General features: G+C 36.2%; 2 protein-coding genes across 5 annotated transcripts in view; one reads left to right on the top strand and one right to left on the bottom strand.

The window, feature by feature from the left end:
- The window catches only part of ACSS3 (acyl-CoA synthetase short chain family member 3), a 63,036-nt gene extending 54,817 nt beyond the window's left edge, over window positions 1–8,219 (top strand). The window contains exons 12-16 of one of the 2 annotated variants that reach the window (XM_056515370.1): window positions 1,688–1,769; window positions 2,742–2,864; window positions 7,029–7,128; window positions 7,209–7,384; window positions 7,668–8,219. In XM_056515370.1, the coding sequence (XP_056371345.1) occupies window positions 1,688–1,769; window positions 2,742–2,864; window positions 7,029–7,128; window positions 7,209–7,384; window positions 7,668–7,733 (547 nt within the window). In that variant the 3' untranslated portion in view covers window positions 7,734–8,219. Of the gene's footprint in view, window positions 1–1,687; window positions 1,770–2,741; window positions 2,865–7,028; window positions 7,129–7,208; window positions 7,385–7,667 lie in introns of those variants that run through there. The other variant, XM_056515375.1, reaches the window with a different exon arrangement.
- A 2,381-nt stretch (window positions 8,220–10,600) lies between these two features.
- Window positions 10,601–24,077, bottom strand: part of PPFIA2 (PTPRF interacting protein alpha 2) — a 270,133-nt gene continuing 256,656 nt past the window's right edge. For all 3 annotated transcript variants that reach the window (XM_056481941.1, XM_056481942.1, XM_056481943.1), the window contains 8 exons: window positions 23,305–23,334; window positions 22,097–22,272; window positions 21,140–21,237; window positions 19,231–19,406; window positions 19,068–19,136; window positions 17,948–18,107; window positions 16,386–16,478; window positions 10,601–12,616 (listed from right to left, as the gene is read on the bottom strand). In XM_056481941.1, coding sequence (XP_056337916.1) covers window positions 16,420–16,478; window positions 17,948–18,107; window positions 19,068–19,136; window positions 19,231–19,406; window positions 21,140–21,237; window positions 22,097–22,272; window positions 23,305–23,334 — 768 coding nt within the window. In that variant the 3' untranslated portion in view covers window positions 10,601–12,616; window positions 16,386–16,419. The remainder of the gene's footprint in view (window positions 12,617–16,385; window positions 16,479–17,947; window positions 18,108–19,067; window positions 19,137–19,230; window positions 19,407–21,139; window positions 21,238–22,096; window positions 22,273–23,304; window positions 23,335–24,077) is intronic.

The raw sequence follows: 24,077 nt of genomic DNA, 5'->3' as shown, positions 1-24,077 counted from the left end.
AATGCATGCATACACAAACACCAGGATCAATATATTGTTTTTCTAATCTTTTTCTCCAAGGCAAACACGCCATGAGTCATGTTTTTATATCACAGAGACGCTTACTAAGCTTGAAAGGCTTAAAATAGGGCAGCGAGTTTCTTCCAGATGGGAAGAAGCCAACCTGCCCTCCTGAACCCTGGGTGACTACTTGGGAAGTGCCTTGGCATTTCTGGCCATACCTTTACTGTACTTTCAAGGAATGTGATGTATGGGATGTGTTGAGTCAGAACCCTCAGAGCATAAGCAGTAATATTTACAGCAGTATATTCTATTATGCTAGCTTACTTGAATTAATATGAAAAAACTAGGATTGCAGAAAATCAGGCATTCAGATCATTATTGGATGATATGACCTTTTCAATGTAGTTTGTACTATTTTTACTATAGCTAGGATTTTTTTTAAAGTGTGTTTTTCTCTCTCTGTGCATATATATATATATATAAATATATATGAATGTATAAAAACTATAACTATTATTTTTGTAAATGTAATATTAGAAATGTCCATGTCACAGAGCTGGTGGCACCTGTTCTTGTGACTGACCATCATAGGAGACTTGTAATGATGCCAGAATTACTATGCTACAGAGAACTATTTCACTGCTAAAGATATTGCCTTCTGGTGTTACAGGGATACTATCAGTAGAAAATAAAATACCTCTGGCTAAATATTTGCTAGTTAGCAGTGCAGGCATATGCTAGTAAAATCTGTATGGTGTATTCATGATTTTATCTTAATAACTATGTTTGTTTGATCATTCTCTCTCTGTTATTAGGGGTAAACTTTGTAAAACTTATGTTGATATGCCTGAATATATATCTCTCAGGCAGTTAGAGAAATCTGTTTGACCCTGTCAGAGCTTTGAAGAAAGAAACAAACACTTTGTTAGCTGAGGCTTCTGCAGCTTCTCTTTTGACAGATATGTATGTGAAGTGTCCTGTATTTTCTCATGCTGATATCATTGACTGAAGAACGGGTGTTTAGTATGTATTCAAAATTCAACTAATAAAGCAATCCAGAATTTTGCAGCTTTAAGTACAAGTATTTTAGAAAGTTCTATTAGTGAATTGCATCATATACTTTCACATAACTTCTCCAGTATTTCCAATAGTATTATACATAGTTTAAACAGAAAAGCATTTTTATTCAGATTCTCATGATTGAAGTCCTTCGGCTTTTATCTTTTTACAGAAACTGAAGATCTATGTGTCAGATAATTCATCTGTCTATGCATGTGTGAGTGTGTGTGGGTGTAAGAGAGAGACCTGTATTAATGCAGTTGCCTTTATCATAGTATATATTCACAAATTTCAGACGGATACTTAATCTGTAGAAATGTTAAAAGCTAAAAATGCTGTTAATGTATTTATAGTACAGTATATCGTGTTTACTAAACTAAATATCATTTTACTGAGGTGCTTGTATTATATAAAAGGTATAATCTGGATACTATGCAGAGCTATATACATTTGATGGCAATAATATATAGCCTTTTTTATCAGTTACCGGCATATTATTAAACTGAACTGTTTTCTGATTGTGTAGACCATTATTTATCAGAAAACAAAGTATGAATGGAGATCATGAGTTGTATTTGTTATATCTATTTTTCTTACTATTTCCCTCTGCTCTCTTCAATTTAAGGTTGCCTTTGCCTCCTGGAGCATTCTCAGGTCTTTGGGAAAATCAAGAAACATTTCAGAAGTTGTATTTCCAAAAATTTCCAGTAAGAATTATGAAATCAATTATTTAAACTTCTGGTAGTGCTTTAGAACTGAATGAAAATTGATTTAACCTGGGAAACAGTTTATCATAAATTGTCATAATTTCATTGGAGGTCATTGATATATGTATATATAATTAAAACCATTTCAAGATAAATCCTTTTTCACTCGTAATTTCAGCTCTTGGCTATGCTTTTGTTTTTTAAGATCTGAAACAGAAGAAGTAAACCATAAACGTCAGAGCCAAAAAAGTAATTTCATGTCATTTAATCTAAGATATAAAATTGCAACCTTACAGTAGCACATCTTCAGATACATTCCTGTGTTGGCATGCAGCCATGCTAACTTGGTATCACTCCAAAATGCACTTGTCCACTGTGCATCTGGAGGCTCTTTGCTGCATTAGTTATGTTTCTGTGTCAGCTGAACTATGCAAGGATTGGCCTACTTCTTTCCTTGTAGAAATTGCTGGATTTGCCCTATTCAAGTGTTCAAAATGGAAGATTTGGCTCAATAAATGTAAATGAGTGAATTGGTGACACAGATTATTTTTAGTGTGCAGTTGCATCATGATGACAGTGTATGTTTGTATACAGTAAACAGGAGTATCCTTATGAGCAATTTGACAGCTGTCATTATATTGCAGCAATTCCATTCTCTTTGTGTAAATCCATACAACATCCTTTTCCAAGCTGTCAGGGATCTAAGTAAGCAGAGTTGGAAAGAAGTCAGGGTTTATCTATTTTTTTCTGTTCTGTATTTATAAAGACTACAAAACCTTTCTGGAAAGGGAGCTGCATAGGATAATATGATATAAAAATGGTGACAAATATTACAGAATTAAATCTTTCAAGCACCAAAAGCATATATAATTTGAAACAGGTCTGGGTTTTTTTTTTAAATTTTTGGGTTTAATGGTAAATTAATGAATATTCCTAGTATTCTGACTTTATTTTTCATTGTGCTGTATTTAGGGATATTATGATACTATGGATGCTGGTTATATGGATGAAGATGGCTATCTATATGTCCTGTCTCGAGCTGATGATGTGATCAATGTTGCTGGACACAGAATTTCAGCAGGTGCGATTGAAGAGGTTAGCATTGCCTGACAACAAAATAGAAGAGTGAAAGATTAATACAGCAGATTAATACTGAGACTGAAAATCCCACATTTCATCACATCTTGCATCTCAAAAACTTTCACAGAAAGGTCTCTCATTTTCTTTCTGCTTGTTTTGTTTGGTGCTTCTAAACAAAACATTTCCCATTTGAGGTTCTTCCTTTTAAGATGCTTTCCAGAACCATAACAAAATTAGTCAATAATAATCAGTTTGTACCATGGAAATTGGTAAGGCAGGCATATTTTGGTATTTGAAAGTGGAGTTAAGGGTTTCAGTGGGAAACATATCTTTTAGCTCCAATAATGTATTTATTTGGGAATACATTAGGATAGTGTAGTGTCAGAGTGAAAGGTAGTTTCACCAGCTACTGTAGTTACTTAGGAGTATAAAGTTTTTTTCCTAAAATAAAATGCTTAGTGTTGGCTGATTTTTTTTTTTTTTTTTTTTCAAAGATTCATATTCAGTGCTTTTTCTTGATTGGAAGACTTCAGAATTTTTTGACAGCTGTTTTGTCTCTTATTGTATGAGCAGTGCTAAATGAACAATGAAAATTTCTGTTAAAAACCGTGCTGTTAAATTGAAAGTCATTTATGTAATACCCATGCAACTCAAAAAAGTTGAAAATAGTGAAGTTCATAATAGTTTCTGAATTCCATATCATTGTTCACTCACCTTTCTGGAATCACTGTGATTGATTGCCAGTTACAAATTTCCCTGATGATACATCAATTGCTTATTCAGGGAGTGTAGGAGAAGTTGTGCTGGGCATGTACAAGAGAAAAATACGCTTTTAAGAAGTCTGAATTTAACTGTTCATTGAATCAGAAACTAATCTGTGAGTCATTTTTTGGTTTGTAATGTCTCTTAGTCTAGTGACTATTTTATTTTGAAGGCTAGAAAACTTCGAAGAGAGTAGAAGCAATTCTGATTACACAGAAGTGAACAAGTTCACATAAACATTAATCCATCAAGGATCAGTCAGCCAGGGAGTTGAAACAGCTGCTGCCCTGACTTGGGTCTGTGGAGATATAAAGGTGCTCCCAGTCTGCTTAAACCTCTTCCACTTAGAAGTAGTTTTTTGTATTCCCTTACTAAAGCACAGCAGGAATCTCATCCCCACCCCTTACTGCTCTACTACTCATGGGCCAAGCTGGGCACTTTCTTTGCTTCAGCCTGAGTCTGAAACTGCTGTAATGAATTATGAATTGAATCACCTCCTCTGCTGTATTACCTTTGGATCCATCATACTGAGCTCAGCATCTCTGTTTTTCTCCCTGCTAGTTAGGTCTTTCCCCTACAAACATAATGTTTCATCACTATGACATTCTAGAAGCTTTTCTATTCACAACAAAGCTAAAAACCAAGAGTGATGTTAATGAATGCACAGCAGATTGCTAGTTTAATGGGAAAGTGTTAAGAAGACCACAATTACCTCCTCATTAAGATCAGTAAATACAGAATTAGAGGTCCATTGAAATGTAATTGACAGTCACCTTGTTGAGCAAGTCTGTTATCTACATTTACATTATAGCTGCTTTACAAGTTTAACAGGTTTTTCCTTAGTGCTTTGACTAAGTGTTTTAGCTCTGTTATGTTCCACACAATTAGTTTCTTTGTCTCATTAATACTAGTTAATACTATTGGAGCTCCATGTTTACTGCAATGCAGCAGATGTTACAGTTTACCTGGCCAATCAGTGAATGCTGGCCTTATCGTGATCCACCCCTCTGTTTGGTGTGTAAATCTTTGGTGTCCCTTCTTGCCTCTTCCTGAAAAAACAAAAAAAGCTTAATCACATCTTGACTATCTGATGCAACAGACTTGAAACTGAGAACTGAGGAATTTGTCTTGAGAAATCCGTTTCCCCTGATCATGATGTTTCTGCCTTTTTGGCAAAGGCATGTCTAAAGCATTTCTTCATTCAAAAGACTGAAGAAAAATTCTACAATAACTACACTATTCCAGCTAAGCATAAGAGTTAGGAATAACAAATGGAATGACAAAAACAAGGTACAACAAAACAGTCTTGAAACATTTAAGTCTCCACCTTAGGAGTCCTGTTGATGCCTGGTAGGTAATTGTATTTGATGGTAATGCCAGTTTACTGTAGATCTTTTTTCTGTGTTCCTGTGGAAAACAGGATTTACTGTGGTTGTAGACTTAATAGTCTACTTTTCCATAATACATTTTCTTTTTCTTTCCTGTTTTTGTTGGGGTTTTTTTTGTTGTATATGCCTCTCAGGTTTCTGTGGCCATGGTCAAGAAGTTAGAGCAGGAAAAAATTGATATTTATAGCAGGAAAGAGAATACATTACTGAGGCTCTGGCCTGTAAGTGACCAAAGTGCATTAAGTGTATGTGATGCATTGAAACCCTGAAGGGATTTGGACTTGCATAAGATAAGTTCCTCTATGATTTGTGAGTGCAGATACAATGACTTTTGGACAAGGCTGCACCTGAATTCAAACGCATTTGTGTATATCAGCTTTTTGAAGCAGGCTCTTCTGCCCTTCTAATTCTGGTATAAGCCCAGTGCACTCTTCTATATTTAGCTTGTGCACATCCTATCTAATTCCTGTGAAAAATAATCCAGTTTCAAAAGCTGTGCATAAATGGTCATGCTTCTGTACTTTGACAGAGCGTGCATCTACTGTTAGGTCAGGGTTTTGCATTTGCCTTTTTTCTGGTATGGGATATTTCTAGGATCATAGTTTGTGAAATCAGTATGGCTTCTGACAAAGTGTGCTAGAAACACATTGAGCAGTTTTATTTTGCTAAAAACTACTTGGTGTGTGTTGTACTGACTATGACACATGGAGACAGTTTCTCCTTCCTGTTTTGACTATAAAAGCTAAGGATGGTGAAATCTGTTTTGAAGATGGATTATCATAGACCTTTTGAATTGATCCTTCCCCCATCAATTTCATAAACAGATCATACAAGAGCCTCCTTTTTGTTAATCAGAACAACAGTGATTCAGCTTTCCATTCTGTCAGGATTTCTTCCTGTCTTCTCTGTACTTTTCCTGTCTTTCTCATTCTCACACAATTGTATAAGTAGCCAATGCAAATGTGGTATTCCTACTTAATAAAAACAACCAAAAGGTGTATTCCCAAAACCCACTGCCTTTTGTTTTGGCAACACAGTAGGTGAAGTTCAGTTATTAGCGAGCACATAGCCCTTGCATGCATAGATAAATTAACAAGCACAATCACATTATGTGGCTTCTGTGAAGGGTCAGGTTAAGTCCTCCTTGTGGTCGAGTCCAGAGGACTGAAAAGTGCTGAAAGAACTGTTGACAGCATAATGTCCCAAGGCACATTGAAAAGAGCCAGTTGCTTTGGAAGAGGATTCACTACTGCTGACATTTTAAGGTCAGCTTTGTCCCAGACTTGGTGACATACATCTTGGTATGTACTAAGACATCTTGGTGACTGTTTTCCTGGAAGTGAGTACCTCAGCTGGCTAATTGGAAGATTACTTTTTTTTTTTACCTAAAAAAGAGTTTGATATATTTTATCAATGTGATGTGTAAACATGTAGTAGGAAGGAAGGAGGTCCTGGTTTAATTCCCTTTTCTGTCTCAGGAGGCTGACACCTAATATTTCTAAGAGAGTGAGCTGAGCTAGTCTGGCTGCAGTCTGAGCTGGGCATGTATTTGGCCTTGGTTGAAGCTATGCTTTTACAGCAACAAAGAATGAAAAAATAAGAGTCAGAGAAAATGAACCAATACGACTTTGTAAGTCTGTAGTAGGAGTGCTTCTGTGGTTTTGGTCCTTACTCCCTGCATTTAAGTCCCACGTTACTCATAATGTTAAACAAATGTTATTTGTTCCAGCAGAGATTTCACTAACAAAACCAAAGACATTATACTCTCACAAAGCTGTAAGCAAATTGCCTGTGGTTTGTTAAATACTTCTACTTCATGCTGCTAAAGTTTTCATTTTTTCTGTGTGTTTCAAAAGCATGCATATGTATGAAAATACATACACATGTACATCTTCAATCCTGAGGTGTACTGATCTTTTGCTATCAAGATATAAGAAAAGGTCTATGTTTTTTGTTCATACCATACCATTTTTTTCTCTGAAATGTTATCTGTTATTAGTTCAGTTTAGTTTTCTTTTCCATCCCTCAGTGTATTCTCTTCCATCCCGCTGTGGCAGACTGTGCTGTTGTGGGCCAGGAGGATCCTTTAAAAGGACATGTTCCATTTGCACTGTGTGTACTGAGAGAAGGTGAGAACTCACTGATAACCGATGTCACTAACACTTGCAAAAGTCACAGAAAAGATAAAGGATTTTTCTTTCTTCACTAGGTATAAAGACACAAGAGAGTAAGATTTTGAAAGAGATTGTTGAGCGAGTTCGGACCAACATTGGTCCAGTAGCAGCCTTCCAGAAGGGGATGTTTGTGAGACAGCTGCCAAAAACACGCTCTGGCAAGATTCCACGTTCTGCTCTTTCTGCACTCATCAGTGGAAAGCCATACAAGGTAAGTTAGAGATGTTTGCTGTATTTGCTTCAATGAATTAGGCACACATGCACGTCCAAAGGCACAACATAGCGGTTTTGATCCTCTTGACTGTTCTGCAACGTGTTCATGACTTCAGATATTACTTTATGTTTTATTTCTGTTGCAGATTATCCAAAAGAGTTTAATGTTTCAGTGCTTTACAGATACTTTTTCCTTGATTGCTTTTGAAGCATAAATTTAGAAGAATCTCTGAAAGAAATTCTTATCTACTATCACATGCTACTGTATTCTTCCTTTTCAGGTAACACCAACCATTGAAGATGCTAGTGTGTTTAAACACATTGAAGAATTGCTAAAGAAAAATTAAATGAGATAATACATAATAACAAGAATTTCAATTTTTCAAGTATACAAAAGAAGCATTTTTTTGTTAAGAATACCACATTTTAAAAACAAGTAATGATTTGGGACTAAATGTTTTTACTGCAGAAACATTACTGTTGTTTACCATCTTGCCAGAGCCACTGACACATAGTAAAGTCTCTACATGCTGCCAATATATGCTGGTTATTAAGATGGCTAAGAATTGCAAATAGCATTCATTAATTGCTGTAGTCCTTAAGAAAAGGAGTCATTAGATTATCCATCTTGCATGGTGCCATCTGTTATTTTATAATGTGACTAGTAACTTTTGTTTGGCTAAAGCAGCTTACAAAAGGTAAAACATGAACCGAGGACAGCAATAAAAGGAGTTCGATTGTGAAAACTGTTGCAGACATAAATTGTTCTTACTTGTAAATTGTAAGCTCTTGTCTTTTAGATTTTTTTTCTAAAATTAAAAATTTTAAGATTAGTTCTTGATTCCATTTTCTTTTTTTTTTTTTTCCCTAAGTCTTTCTGCTGTAAATTAGACCTCTATAACTTTTTTACTCAATAATTTTCTGAAGAGTCTTTTTTGTAAAATGATAAATAATTTCTGGCTTTCAAATCTGTGAAAACCTTGATTTTTCCACAGTAATATTCAGAAAACTCCATGTAAATTAAATAAAAGCATCCATTTACCATTTGCATTTTCTGGAATTTTTTTTTTTTTTTTGTTGTGGTTTGTATGCCTTATGATAAGGACAACCAGAATGTGCTTTTGCTGCTGTAATTAAACATTTTTTTGGGGTGAGATACATATAAGCAAGTAATTTAGCAAATATGGATACTAAGCAGCCCATTCTGGACTTTATAGGCCAGTTCAGACTTGTTACAGGGTTCCCAAAATGCCAGGGGATGGACGATATACTTTTTACATACATTACTTCTCAAACTTCAGGTATTTGAACAATAAATGTAAAAGTCCTTTTAAAAATAGATGCTCCCAGAAAAGTATAAAAGCAGAGAAGTTGCTCAAACTCAGCAGTGCTTACCAGAGAAAGAAACAGTAAGTAACAGACAAATTCAGATTATGATATTGTCTAAGAAAGATCCTCAAAAGATTCAGAAATACTGTTATGTTGTGGTGGATAGAGGTGAGGATGATATCCCTGTAAAGTGATGAAATAAACCAACAATTGCTGTAGGAACTAAAAGGTGATAGGTTGCACTTAACATGACCATACCCTAGTGGTGCCTTGTGCCTGTGACACTTTTGTGGAGTTGGTGAGCTCTGCCAGTTGCATAAGAACTAAATAAAATGTCCATGTGGTTTTTTTTTCAGTAGGGATTGCAGACAGCTGGGCCAGTCATGTTAAACCAGGTCATACAGTCATGCTAAAACAGCCCAGTTTGAGCCTGTGCTGTCCTTGTTTCTTGCTGAATCATTGCATAAGGTACCCCCTCCCTCTCAGCTATTCACTTCTGTTGAAAATCACAATCTGAACAGGGAATAAAACATGCAAAGATGGAGTAAAGGCTAATGATGCTTTATGGTGGATATGCTAAATATACAGGTTGGAGATTTAAAAGTGGGAATAATTTTGCTCTCCAGAGATGTCCTTATAACTTCTGTGAAGTACTTCTTATAGAAGTGGCATTAGTTTAAGGTACTGTTTTCTTCTGGATGAATTATTCAAGTACAAAGGCTTTAACAGGACGCCCACGCCAATAATGGACCGACTAGCAGAGACTTTTTCATTTTCACAATGCTACAACTTAGCAACCTGTGCTGAACAGTACAGAGCAAAAGGGAATTCTTGGGAATTGTCAGTGGTGTGTTTTTTTTTAATCAGTGTGACACTACAAGGGTCTTACCACCGAGAAACTGTGGCATATTCACAAGGTGTGTGCTGTTACTTTTACAATTGAAGGTAAGTATTGTTGTTTGTGTTTGCTATCGTTACCTTGGCTGCTGCCATCATGTGATTGCAAGAGCAGGGGAGGGGAACTAATTAGTGAGAGCAAAAACTCTGTAGAAGAGATCCTGCGGTGCATGTAGGAGAAGAGAATTGATTTCCTAGATCTTGCATAATTTTCCCAATGACAGCTCATGCTCCTACACCAGTTTCTCCATTTGTAAGGAAAAGGAAACTGCTTTCTGGTTTGGATCTCTTCTTTTAAGGAGGTGAAAAAAACCCTACAAAATCCCCAATAGCATTAGTAATCAATATTAAGGCATGCACTTACCTTTCTGAAGGGCTATGTGCTCACATTAATACTAGCAAAAAACAATTACCTTTCCTCTGAACTGTTTATGAAGAGCTTCAATAGGTAACATTATTAAGGTGTCTCCATGACAAAAATATTTGTAGTAACTTCTGTTTTTGGAGGAAGCCTGAACTGTGTAGGTTTTTTTAATGTTCTCTTTTTAACAAAAAATCTTGTGAGATTTTTTTTTTCTTCTCTCTCTTTTGGTAGGAGTCATTTCAGATTAAGACTTGTACACTGGTAAAGTGGAGAATTCCAGAAATGCCAAATGTATCATGCATCAACATTCAGAAAACCCAGACAAAGAAAGGCACCTTACTGCAGCAATACAGTATGAGGAAATTACTGTTTCATGGCCTTTTCTTTTCCAAAGGAGCCTTTTGCAGTAATTTTCCTAATTTTTGTTTTTAGAGAGAAACAGCAAGTGGATAGATTTGAATGATCAGTGAATTACTGAATTTTGGCTGGAAGAGGCAGATGTAGTAGTTATTCTCAGTACACTGAAAGGTTTGGAACCAAATAGGCAACATTTAGCATAACCACAGTTTCTAGGTGTAGAGGATAGAGCTTCACCTTGTGTGAGGAAGACAGGAATGAATTAGGAGATGTCATATGTTATCCTTAAATCAAAACTGAAGTCAAAATAATACTATTTTAAATTCTTCTGGTCTGTTTTCTTCCTATGTGAAATATATAATTTGTGTGCTGTATTCATGGGGCAGGACAACTTCCTCACTGGTCATAAAATCTGGCTCATTCTTTTCCCCAACACATTTCAATCCTCTTTGCCCCCTAAATTTTAGGATGGACTGCAAAAAGAATTCTGTGAAACACGAGGTGATGTTTATGAGGGAACATGTATTGACAGTGGCAGTGTTTGCATTGCTTCACTTTGTGACATTCTGCACTAAAATAATCCAAAAGGAGACTGAGGGAGGAGAAGAATGTTGGTCAAGTCCAAAGAACTGTGTGTACAAGAGCCCTGACTTTCTGTAGTTGTGTGCTATAACTCTGCTGGCACTTTGCACCCATCAGCAAGATCTGTGCTCCCTCTCGTGGCAGAGTCTCACTAGTAACTCCACTGTAACATCCCAGTTATTGCCAAAATGTGCTTATGCTTAGCTGTGAGAAGCATCTGGTTTCCAAACTTAATAGACTTATGAACACAAATAGCACTGAATTCTTTTTTTTATTGACATCGGGGGAGAAAAATCTTTCACCATCTGATTGACCGAAGTTTGCCAAATAAAAATAGACAAAACAAATGTTTATGTACGTGCAAACATTGCAGATCAATCTGCTAAAAGAAATAACTAAAAGACAGGTCTTGAGCTAAGATCAAGCAGCAGAAAAATAGCAAATAGGTAAATGACTATTAAGTAGGTCTTACTTTGAAACTTCCCATTTAAACAAAGAATAAACAACAATAACACCACCAAATAAAGCCACAGCAGGTAATAGTTGCTCTTCTAAACTTTTATACACTATATATTATCACTCTGTCTTTCAGTTATTTCCTCTGATAAAACTGACTTCTGTGAAGTCTCAGCAAGGCCATCTTGGCTAAAAGCATAACGTTAGACAAGAGCCTGTCTAATGCCCTGTTAGAATGAAGAAATGGTGGGGGTTGGCTTCTTTTTTCTTTTTTTTTCTTTGCTGAATATATCTGGAAACAAGAATCTGATTCTATGCAAATATTAGATTGACTTTTCCAATGCTGGCTGGTGTTGGAGGATCCTGGAACGAAAAGGTGGCTCTTGGTAAAGCAAGATTCTTCTTGGTCCGCAGGTAACATAGAAGAAAGTTTTTGGTTTTTTTGTATAAATCATGTTTTATTAAATTGCATTTTATTTTTTTTATAAACAGTTTTTCTGGATTTATTTGTTTGTTTTTAAGAGATGAGCCATCATGATGCTTCTCTGTAGGTATCTGACATTTCCATTTTGTCTTTAGAGGTCCATTTTGGCTTCAGTTCCAGGTTATGTCATTCTATTATACATCATCAGAGGCAGGTGTTCAGCTTTAAATATTGACAGATTTTTCTCAGTAGGAACATGTTGAAGCTTCTAACTCTGCTAGACATATTCATTTGACTGTTACAATCCAAAAACTGTAAAAATGGTAGAATGGAAAGATACAAACAGTATTATTGACACTGTATTGTCAAATGTTTGCACTGAGACCCCATGTACCATAGATTTTATTTTTAAAAAATCATATTTATATCCATTTACATAAGACTTACACATTTTAAAAGAAATACATACACAGTAAATACGTAAATGTCTAGTATATTACAATAAAACAGATGTAACAATGTAAAGATGAGTGGCTTCATTTGATAAAAGCTTTGGATGTGCACTACTGTCAAATTTTTGATGACAGAGATGCTGAGAGAAAAGGGGGAGATTGTTTTGTTTTTCTGGTTCTTTTTTTTTAGTAATTTAGGTATTTTTTATTCTTGTTTTAAACTAATCAATACATGAAAGGAACATCATATCTGTTTGATAAACCTTATGTGTTCTCTTCCCTATTAACCTGTTCTTGCAGAGAGTTTTAATGCTCTTTTCCTAAGCAGTGGTAGTGCACTTCAGGTAAAATAGAAGAAAGAGATGACATCTAAGAGAAAAAATAAACATTAATTAGCAAAATTCTGTGATTCTAATTCAGTCTAAAGTGCAATGACAACAGAAAATATAGCAATAAGTAAGTTGTTTAGTAACCAAGTTCCTAAAACATGAGTTTTGAATATTTCTGGGGGGCATGCCTTTGTTTAATTTTAGATCTGCAACATAAATTCATTTTAATATTTTACTGATTGTCCTCAGTAAACACAGACTGCTGCTTATGTTAATTTTACAGTTGTTTTCCTGCTTTGGTTCAGTACTGGGGTTAGTTTCCTGCACCTGGCGACCTGTGTCTGTTGGGCACAAGGCTAAACACGTTTTCAGTGTACAAACCTTGTTGATGTACTTTGTGCTTCTTCTTCCTAGTTCACTGCAGCTTGAACAGCATTTACCTTTTTCACCCTAATGGTTTCTTTACTATGGACCAGCTGTTTCCATATTATCATTCACATCTTTTTTAGAATGCTGCTTCTCCATTTGACTTTATAAATCCTCCTTGGAAATACTGGTGAAGCACATAACTGATTTTGGCTTTAAATCTCTTTTAGTATTTCATCAGAATAGAAGTTAAAGTAATATGTTCTATTGCTCCAGCCTGTGGCAAGAAATCTGTTCTGAATGACCTTTCTGACTTGGCAATGACAAATGTTTTAGAAGTTAAAAGGGTTGAGAAAGCTTGGATAATGTGAGTGCCAAATCCACTGCCTGTGTAAAGGCATTACAGCTACTCAGCTGGGCCACCACATCTAGCCACCACAGCAGAAAGCTTGATGGGTCCCATGTGCTCTGTAGGAAATTTCTTTCCAACATTAAATGGCCAGCACCAGCAGCCCTAATTATTCTTAAATTTCTGATATCGAGTGCACTAAAACAGGCCTGTGAAGTGTATGCTCATATAAATGTTATCAGAATGTCTGCTCATGGTTTCTGGCAGCTCATTGTGGTTTCAACCCACCTGAAATGCAATTTGAAAGCATATGAATGGGACATAGCTGCTATGAAGAAACAGTATAAAGACATAGGAAGGTTGTACTGAGCTGATGTTGTTGGCATAAAGTGTTTTGAAATACAAGCCTTTGACAATCTCTGTAAGAGAATGTCTCTTACTCTCATAAGAGTAGCAGAATGCACGAATCTGCAGCCTGCTATGATCACAGGCTATTTGCATTTGTTCCATGTGCAATCTGTTTGCTGCTTTTATGCTTGCTATGTATATATATTTTATGCCTGCTCTTTACTATATGAAAAACTCCCTTATCTTGCTATTGTGTGGCAGCTTGTCCAGCTATCCCTCCCCTCTGCTGTTTAGTTCCTGGTTCTGTGCACGCAGACACTTCACCAGAATATCACAGCTGCTGATGTAGTCTATGTTAGAAAAGCATGGGTCTCAGTTTAAGCTGGATCTGGGAAATTTCAGGAGGCATGTTGTAATGAATGATGTTCCCTTTTGTCCAAGTATCAATCAGCTCCTTCCATGAAGAAACTGTTAGGAACTGTGCTGACAAAATTCTGAAAACTCTTCTGTTGCCCTTCAGTCTGGTATCTCCCTCTATGTGCAGTTTCTGTTTGTCTGACAATTAGTTTAAATTTTCAAGTTTGATATAATAGCAAAGGAAATATTTTCACTGCATGGGATTTTTTGTTTTGGTGGGTGTTTTTTAGTATTCTTTTTACTTGCTTTGTTTTCTTTTTATTTTTGTTGGGTTTTTCCAATTTTTTAGGGTTTTTTGGGAGGGGGAGAGGTGGGGTGTTGTTTTGATTTTCAGTATAATGTACTGGAATCCAAAGTTACTTTAACTTGCTTTTTGGTTTCTAACCAAATGCATGGCATTTTGAAATTGCCCTTACAGAAAGTGCATATACTAAAGTTCTAGTTCACACCATCTTTTTCCTTCTCTAAAAGGAGTATATAGTAAGTGAGAAGAGAAATAGTAGTATATTACTGTCAGTTAACCTCATATATTAGCCTTTACAATGCAGGTGCAAATTTGATATCCTTATAGACCACTTGTTTAAGATTAGAATGCAATTGGCAGAATAGTGGGCAAGCAGCAAGTACTGATTTGACACATACCACTGGTACTTGAAACATTAATAAAACTCCAATAGAAATTTAAGTTAAATTGTATAGCTTGCATAGCTTTATATACATCTTTTTGCTCAAAATACATGCCTTCCATACATACATAATATCAGAAAAGTCTGCTACTTTACTTTTGTTTGTGCTTTGCTACTTTTTATATAATTTTAATATAGTGGGAATAAATGGTTCGGATAATCTTAAATTAATTTTTGTTCGCATATCAATTTTCCATTTCTGCCTTTGTTGCCCTCTTCAAGCCTCACCTCAGGTGTCTGGCTCATTACTGTTGGCCTAAAAGATAGCTTTGTGTTTGGACTTCTTGGTCATGCTTTATTGCTTCCAACATTGTGATTCTGAAGCACACAGGAGAAAAGATTCATCTCACTGCCTTCAGTTTCTGTCGCCACTGAAGCCTATGAGAGTCCTGTCACTGACTTTACTGATACAATACCATGCTCAAATCTATGCACATATAAAAAGATTTCTATAGTTTATGTGCTTCATCATCATCTTTGTAGAATCAGCTGATAAACTTTGCTTTTTCAGAAAAACCAAAGCAAAACAAAACCAACAATTAACCACAGCCCCTCAAGCTTATTTTCTCAGGGGTGGCTCCAAAAGTTCCCTTTTTTACTAAGAGTAAGATTTTATACTGTTGCAATCTTTCGAAGATCTGTGAAGTAAGGCTCCTCATCAGGAGGATCCTGAGCAATCTACATTTCCCACTGTTAATATTTCCTGTTCCTAAGCACTTTTTGAACCTACACAGAGTTAATAAAATCTCAGTGACCCCAAGTCTGTTCCAGTCTTGGGAATCAAAACAAAAGACCAACAACTTGCTTGCAGACCCTTGCATGTCTTGCCTATAATATGCAACAGCTTTTGAAGCACATTTGATGCCTGATGAGGTTTTGGTGATATTCAAATATATTTTCCATCTGCCTTGCAATTCCCTAAGTAATTAAATGGAAACTGTTTTACAGAGAAAATACTAGCTAGAAAATACTAGAAAATAAAATGGTGCCATATTGATGTAAGTACTCATCACGTGTGTATTTTTTCCAAAAGCTGGGATAAAATAGAAAACTGTATTTCCACACAACAACAGAACAGTGAATCTGTGATATTCATAACCACTCTCAAAAAATATATGGTGAAAAATTTAACATTAATTCCAAAACTTAATTTGATCCAAAGTTGCATCCAGATCAGGTTATCCTTTCTTTGTCAATTCTGAATGATTTGAGAAGTGCAGGAATCTCTGTAATAGATAAATTTTCAAGATTTTCTGTATGAGTCTCAGTATTTTTCATGATTTTCTAGGTGAGTCTTTTTCTAACTTAATGCAGCTACCTGATGTTCTAAATTGAGCCATAGCTTTAATTAAAAAAATAAAAAAAGTAATTCTCTTCTGCTTTAGTAGCATTGCCCCCCCATTCCAACTCTTAGTAAAACTCTTTCAAGTTCTCATAAAGTAAGTTCATTCCCTGTGCCTTCTCCCCAAAATATGGTTGGTAGTGTTCTCTGGACTGAGCTTAAGACAGTTGTCATGTCCAAATGACCACCCTAGCAAGTCCTTAGTTATGTCCTCTGCTCCAAGCTAGTTCGTGCTTGAATAATGTGAGGTATAGTGTACAGTTATAAAGAGCTTTCAAGATGGCCCCTACAGAATACTCACAACAATTCAGTGCTGGCTTCTTTGCTAGGCCTTGTCAGCATGAGTATGTGCGAACTGTTGAGCTGTCTAACCTCTGCAGTCGTGATGAAGCAACTGCAAATTGGGAAGGAAAAAAAAGGAAACAAACCAGAACCTCTTTAGAATCATCAGTAAAATGTATCAGTCTGTTTACTACTGGAAGAGTGGCTGTTAAATTGCTTTGTGACTTTGTCTAATGTGATCAGGGCATGGTCTAGTTCAAAACTCAGCAGTTCTTCACTGCTGATGTACTGTTGAAATCTGTCTAAAGTGAATACAGTTTAAAACTCAATTTTGTCTTTATTTTGTTATAAGTCCTAATGCTCTTACCTATCATGCTGTTTAAATATTACTGCAGTCTTACTGCTGGGAGATTGGAACCCAAATCCTGGATGAAGATTTAGGTCTTCAGAATTCCCTTGAAGTCTACTGAGTTATGTATACCCAGCTCAAGAATTAACTGTCTGGAAGACCTCAAGTAAATCACTAAATCTGCCTTGTGCCTTAGCTCCACATCTGTAAAATGGGAATATCATCTTCTACCATGACTAGAAGATGAAATCCATTGTTTGTAATGTTTATAAGGTTCTTATATACTGCTGTAATGTGGGTTATGGAAATGCCATGGAAGCTAGGAGTCAATGGAATTCAGTGATGCAATCAGTAAATTATTCCATCTGTAACCACAATTATAAACTACTGTTTTTAAAGGTGAGAAACTTTAAGGGAATTTAGGTGGCAATACTGTCATACCAAGCTCATTATCAAGTTACAGGATGTGATCTTACAGATCATTGTATTCAATTACTTTGAGATAAGTCTATTTGTAGACCTAAATCCTGTCATGATGAAATAAATGGCAGTATTTTAAATGGGGCAGTCTGTGAAACAGTATTTCTCAGAACTTCAGGCAGATATATGGAAGATAAAGCCAAGTATACGTGAAGGAATAGCTGTGTTTTTTTTCCTCTCCCTGCTCTCTTACAATGATTTTTAAATTTTACTTACTTTTAAGTTATTATCTGCTTGTTATTTTCCACAATTTCTGAGTTAGTGCATCTTTTCAAAATCAAAATATTTCCAGAGAAAATTAAGACTGGTGTATAGTAACTCAATTAGTGCCTGAATTTCAGCATTTGCTAACTACTCATCTGCTGGTGACTGTCAGCAACTTCAGTTATTTGATGGTCAAGGTTCAGCTATTTAGTTTGAAAGTAAAATGGGAAAATAAAGGTGATAGCCCTTTCTAATTGCATTCTCTAAAACACACTTCACCTGCTAGAAAGGCTAATAGGATGAAAAATTTGCTTAGGTGTTATATTCAGTCTCAGTTGAAAGCTAGTAAATAAATTCCTGTCTTTACAGCTGTAGGACAGTGTGATGACCAGTTTTTTTTGTATTTTAAATAAACACTGTCAGTCTGATGCAAACTAATCCAACTCTCCCAGATTCATGCTAGTTAAATGAACACACTGTGGAGCGAGACAGGCATGCATTAAAAGCCAGCTCGGCCTGCTAGCACGGCAGGGCAGAAGGAGTCGTACCGTCACTGGGCATCTTGCGCGACTGTCCCGACGTGGTGGTGAGGCGGAAGCCGGCGGGCAGCGTCTCCGAGGCCCCTGGCATCATGCTGATCCCGTGCACCTCGCGTGGTGGGAACTGCCGGCGCCACGAGGGACCGCGCCTGAAGTTCTTGTCGTCGCTCTGCCAACACACAGGTGTACTCGATAGCGCAAGGGGAAACCGCGTGATTCACGCCCTGCCTTGTGCTGCCCCTGCCACTGCCACGTGCGTTCCCTAACAGCTACCCTGCTCTCTTGCACTGCATCCAGTCTTTGAGGCATGCTTGTAAAAGTAAAAGCCTTAGAAATATTAAATGCTGGGGTGGAAAACTCTTCTTAAATCTTTGGCTCTATACAGTCAAGCGGTTTAGTATGAGCTAAAGTAAAACTTTCTTACGCAGTGACAGAAAGTGGTTTGTTATTGCATTAGGAGGTTAATATGCATTATTATTGCATTACATAAAGTACTAAAAAAAGATTAAACACTCATGTGCATGCACAGAATTCATAGGCATCTGACATTTTCAGCAAGTCCTTAAAAGTTGTATTTCTCCTTATGTGCAGAAGTCCAAGACTTAAACATTTTTGCACTGGACTCTTACGTTAAGATAAATAATTTCCTTAGCTGGATTTGAGACATCTCTTCCCAGATAACTGTCCCATATCACACTCCATTAATATTTATCAACTTTGAAGAACTTCGAAGAAAAACTATGAAGAACAAACCAAAACTTTTCTTCTTCATTTTTAAAAAACATGTAAGTGTCCTAAAGAATAGACTGCACAGACATCCCACCCACACACATTCCCCAGCCCCCTGCTCTGGCCAGCAAAACTTCCACTCCACTCTACATATTTCCTCTCTGGAAAGTGCTCATCTTAAGGTAAGAGTGCAGTCAAATTTAGCATCCAAGATGACTCGAATATGTAGCCAAACTGAGGTTACTTTAAAAAACCTTGATGGGTATCCCTAATTTTTTTTTTTTTTAAGTTGTAATTGACTCTTTTTAACAATGTGAAAATTAACATGTCTTCATGCATTTAATTTAATTTTAATGTTTTACTGTGATATTTTATAAATACTGAAAATAAAATTAATTACTTCCTCAAGTCGTCTTTCAGTTCCTAGTGCTAAAAGGTTGTTGTATTCTCTCTCAAGGATCTGCCGTGCCTAGAGATACCAAAGTAAACAATTAAAATGGTTGAAGATGAGTAAAAGGTAATAATGGGTACAGATAAACCAGAAGTAGCATAAGCAAACTTGCCTGTGTGTTTTGTGTTGGAATCTGTAATAATAAAGCTAAACTGCTGTAGTCAAAGTTTTCATCCAGTGCTATAAGTGAACCATGCACACCACTTTCTAGAATGTTATTTGCATATTCTCGGAGGCCAATGGCTTGTATCCAGCGAATGACTCGATCGTTGCTCCACACCAGCACATCTGTAAGGACAGAACACCACGTCAGTCTCCTGGTACCTGGTGACTTCCAAACTGTACAGGAGCATGTGTGCAGCTGTGCATGCACTGTGGATGTCTTACTGCTCTATTTCATACATGAGGAATGCCAGCACTATTCATATAGCTTTAGTACCTCCTATTCAGAAACTCTATGTGATTAACTGTCTTCAAGTAATAATGTTTCCAAAGCAGAAATGTGCTTCCAGAGGGGATCTCCATAATGCAATTCCTCCCACTTCCTACGTATACATTTTCAATTTGTAGGCAAGATTTTACTGTGCAAAGGCACAGGAAAAATATCCATTCCTCAAGGCTTCACTTGGGACTTCTGTATTAAACATTCTGGGAGTTGTGTCAGCATCTGTTATATACTGACATGCCATAAAGTAAAAGATTAGTTCACAATTTTAGAGACAAACTATTCTTAGTACAGAAAGCTGGTAGAGTTGTTAAGGTCCATACCAATTATAAAGCTGAGGCAACAAAATGAGCTAAGAAACCATTTTTGAGGATTTGGCTATTCTGAAAAAGTATCCTGCACTGCCTGTAAGATTTTAAAAGAAGTTACTTATACTGATCTTTACAGTGGGAGACATACTACTGAATTTTCTTTACTAAGTGATGAACTTTTTCCTGAACCTTTACCAGTCCAGCTGCTGTGGCTGTTCTAGGAGCAGGATTTCTCCATTGCCTGGCTGAGAGCATCTTGCCTTTGGGGTCAGGATCAGCTGGAACATGGTGGCAGGCAGAGACCAAATCCCACCTGGGACCATGAATAACTGACGCATGCATGACAAGGTGAAGGAGGCTATGAATTATTACCCTTGTCCTAGCAGGAGCCTGCACTGAAGCCACACCAGAATTTGAAATCAATACCCATTCCCCTCTGTCAGTCTCCAGCTAGACCCACTTGGGCTGAGTGCCTGCACATCCCAGGCAAAGTCTTCGCATTCATTTGCCTTGACCAAATGCACACTGTCACTGTAGCCCTTCAACTTTTTTATTTAGCTCTTCTCATCAGTACTTGAGAAGTGCTAACTGCTGTAATCACGGGAGCTGGAAAAGCTCAAAGGAATCAAAGAATTCATTTCTTATAATTGAAAAAACCCCAGCCACCCTAATTGTTATATATAAAAGGAACCATGCAGTGAGTCTGCAATTGCTCTAGAGAGCTTTACACAGAAAAAACATCTTCAGAATCAGCTGTGAAATCTTCTAATAAGGCCAGTGCTATTAGGAACTATTCTTATGTACCAATCAACTGACTCAGTGGTCATCCCTCCAAGCAGCATTTTCTATTACACATTCTGACGTAAGAAATCAAAGGCAAAGGTTTTCAAAAGCTGCAGCATAGTGTTAAGGTCCTGAGTGCTCCCATTTTTTAGTGTTGCTCCCAGCACATCCCACTGAGCTGCACACTGTTTGGCCTTCTGCCTCTGAACCTGAAAGATGTTCAGATAAGGTCCATACTCAAAATTCAATTTAACAAAATGTATGTGTCAAACCACCATTCAGAATTGCTGCCTCAATTTAGCAAAGTACTTAACTGTGCCTAATTTAAGGAGATGAGATTTGTTCTAAAGAAAGATGGACTTATGTTAGGTTTGCTTAAAGCACATGCTTAAATGCTTTGCTAAAATGGTATGACAACAGGTTAACAGTGTCAAGCTTCAAAAGAAGAAACATTCCCAGTATTCATTCCCAGGAACTATCACCTTTTATTTCATGCTGACTCATTTCTCTTCGCTTTTCCAGTTCTTTTCTATCATAATTCAACCTCTTTAAACACATGATTCCATATTGCAAGCTTGTTCTGTTATTTAAAGAGAAACATTTACAGAGTTAATATAAGATCATTTTGAAGATGGGAACATATGTAGGATGAATTTCCTGTGCTTCACATGAGGTGTTTCATAGTGCCCATGTGGGAAATATTGAGAACAGAGGAGAGCAAACCAGTAAAAAAACTCCACAGACTTCAGGAATGAAATGGAAAAAAGCCCAAAATGTATGTTTGAATAACTGTTTTAGCATAAGAAACCCAAAGCATTAAAAGTAGTATTCAGAAAAGGTCAGCCCTTGTGAGCCGTGAAATGTTTTGTCAAATCAGGCTTTTAAAAAAGTGACAAATCAGACAGTATACTAAAAAGAAATCCACTTCTTGTCACATAAACCTCATTCTCCCTAAAGTTTAAATGCCTTTATTTCCATATTTCCAATTTAGCTTCCTAGCTATATCCCTAGGTAACCCAACAACTGTCAAATTGCTTGTGCTGTTAACAGCTTTTATGTGCTACACACAATAGATTTCTTTATTATGAGATCTCAGGGCTTTGAAGCTTAATCTAATACTTTCTGATACTTCACACCACTTAAATTATTACTGTTTCTGTATTGTCAAGAGTCTGTTGATATATTAATGGTTCTCTGTTCATTGCGAAATTTATCTGTACCAGTATCTTGGTTTTGAGAGACATAATTGCAATGTGGTTGCTATTACTAAAGGAATCTCTCTCAATTCAGATTTCTGACAGATTTCTGACAGTCAGCCCTCTCTTTTCTGTATGTTTTTCTGCACCAAAACAACAGAAAGTGTTTTTATTCTGTGCACCACCGAGCACTAGAGCAGGCACCTAAGCGTTTTTAGAGGTGTAGTCTTTATGCCAACGTACCTATGAAAGCTATCCACCATTTTTAAGTGCACACGCAGATCTTTCTTTGTCAGGTGGTCCAGCATCCTTGCATCCACCAGGCATTCCATAAAATAACTTCGGTACTGAGGTAACCCCAGACTGGGGAGCCATTCGTTCCCTATCCATTCATGGTTCATATCACCATAAGCCAGGGTCTACAGAGAGAAGAAAACAGAGAGGGAGAATACATTCTTGAGTTTGTTCAATACTGCACCACAGACTGAAAACAAAATATGTCTAAATGAAAAAAACTATGTAAAAAAAAAAAAATAAAAATTAGTAATTCTGGTTTGGCTTTATTTTAACAATGGAAGAGGAAGCCACTGTGAGATATTTGTTACAGATAGCAGTTTTCCCTGTTGTATCTTGTTTTCTTAAGTTTAATGGATTTTTTTTTCAATTTTGAGTTTTAAATGCAAGGAAACTTTTTACACAATCAAAATATGTATGTTTCATAATCCTCCGTGATTTCAATTGACCTTCTAGAATATTCATGCCAGGCAAACCCCGAACTGTGAACTGGTAATACAAACATCATGCTCAGGATCATTTTCAAGCCTGTCTCTTTGGTTTCATTTTAATGTCATAAAAAATGAGTAGCACAATTAAGGTCAGATGAATATATTATCTGTGGGGAAAAATACTCCCCTTATGTCTCATTTGTGAGAGATTTTGAAGAGAAAAGGGATGTCATCAGTAAAAATAGCAAGATCATGTAAGTGTGCATATATTAGAGAGAGAAATATAAAAATTTAGCTATTTGACAGTTCTAACTAAATTATACAATACTATTTGTAGACTGATACTTGGGTAATTGTTCTGAAAACATTCAGTGTAGTTTTAGAGAAGTTTTAGCTCTCAAATTCATGGCATATTTAATTGCCCTGTTCTGAAAAATGAGGAAAATACTCTCTAAATCTCTTAATACAGTTTTAGATTGGAGATAGAATACGTCTCTGGAATGTAGTAATTCTTTTGTGAAAAATATTCACAGCATACGTAGTCTTTCTGCTTTACCTAAGAAAATTTTCTGGAGAATATTTTCTTTGAGAAGAACTCTAAAATACTTAAATCATAATTCAATCATTGAGATACTGTCCCAATATTATATTCCACTATGCATATTGATGCACCCAATCACATTATTATTAAATTTCACTTTAAAAAAGTCACGTGAAAGATCATACCTGAGCCCAACTGCCTTCTTCAGACTCTTTCTGTATTATCAGCAGGAAGCAATTAGTAAAGCAGGTAAAAAGACAATAAAAATTAGTTATAAAGAGATGTGATTTTCACATACATGTTAATGAAAATGAAAATATACACATAAAATGCATGAATAAAATAACTCTGTCCAGTGGCAATGTCCTGGGCTAAACTATCTGAAAAATTACAAGACCAAAACCATAAAATGTAACTGAGCTTTCAAGACAGAAAATCCTTATATCTTGGTGAAATTTTACAGCATTATTTAAACACTCTTCACAGTTTCACAATTAAAACACAACATTTACTTAAAAATTTGGCATTAGTGATGTAGTTTTTTGTTTCTAGTTTGATTTTGAAACTTTCGCAATAAAAAGCCGTCTTCTTGAGAATGTATTGTAAAAAAGTTTTTTGCATAATATTTTTAATGGAAAAATTATATTTTTCTGGCTGGCCAGTTAAACAGGATCAACTCTACTTCTTGTCAGTTCAGTGCTGTTATATTTGCATTTATCTTTGCCAACAATAATAAAACCGGGAATTAGCTCAGTTTAAAAACTTATTGATGAGAACTGGCTTCCTTACTGATGAGAAAACTTTAAATACTATAACAAGCATAAAATTTGAAGAAAGAATTCCTTATTGCATCAAAATTAACTCCAGCACTTCTCCCACCATTTATGATTGGGCTGTCTATAAAGTCTGCCAAACTGACTATCATTTTTTTCAGAAATCTCACTGGAAAATTGTATCA

Source organism: Oenanthe melanoleuca, chromosome 1A, assembly GCF_029582105.1.
Source record: "Oenanthe melanoleuca isolate GR-GAL-2019-014 chromosome 1A, OMel1.0, whole genome shotgun sequence".
Taxonomy (NCBI): Eukaryota; Metazoa; Chordata; class Aves; order Passeriformes; family Muscicapidae; genus Oenanthe; species Oenanthe melanoleuca.
Note: the sequence above shows the minus strand (reverse complement) of the source record. Positions and strands in the feature narration are given on the sequence as shown.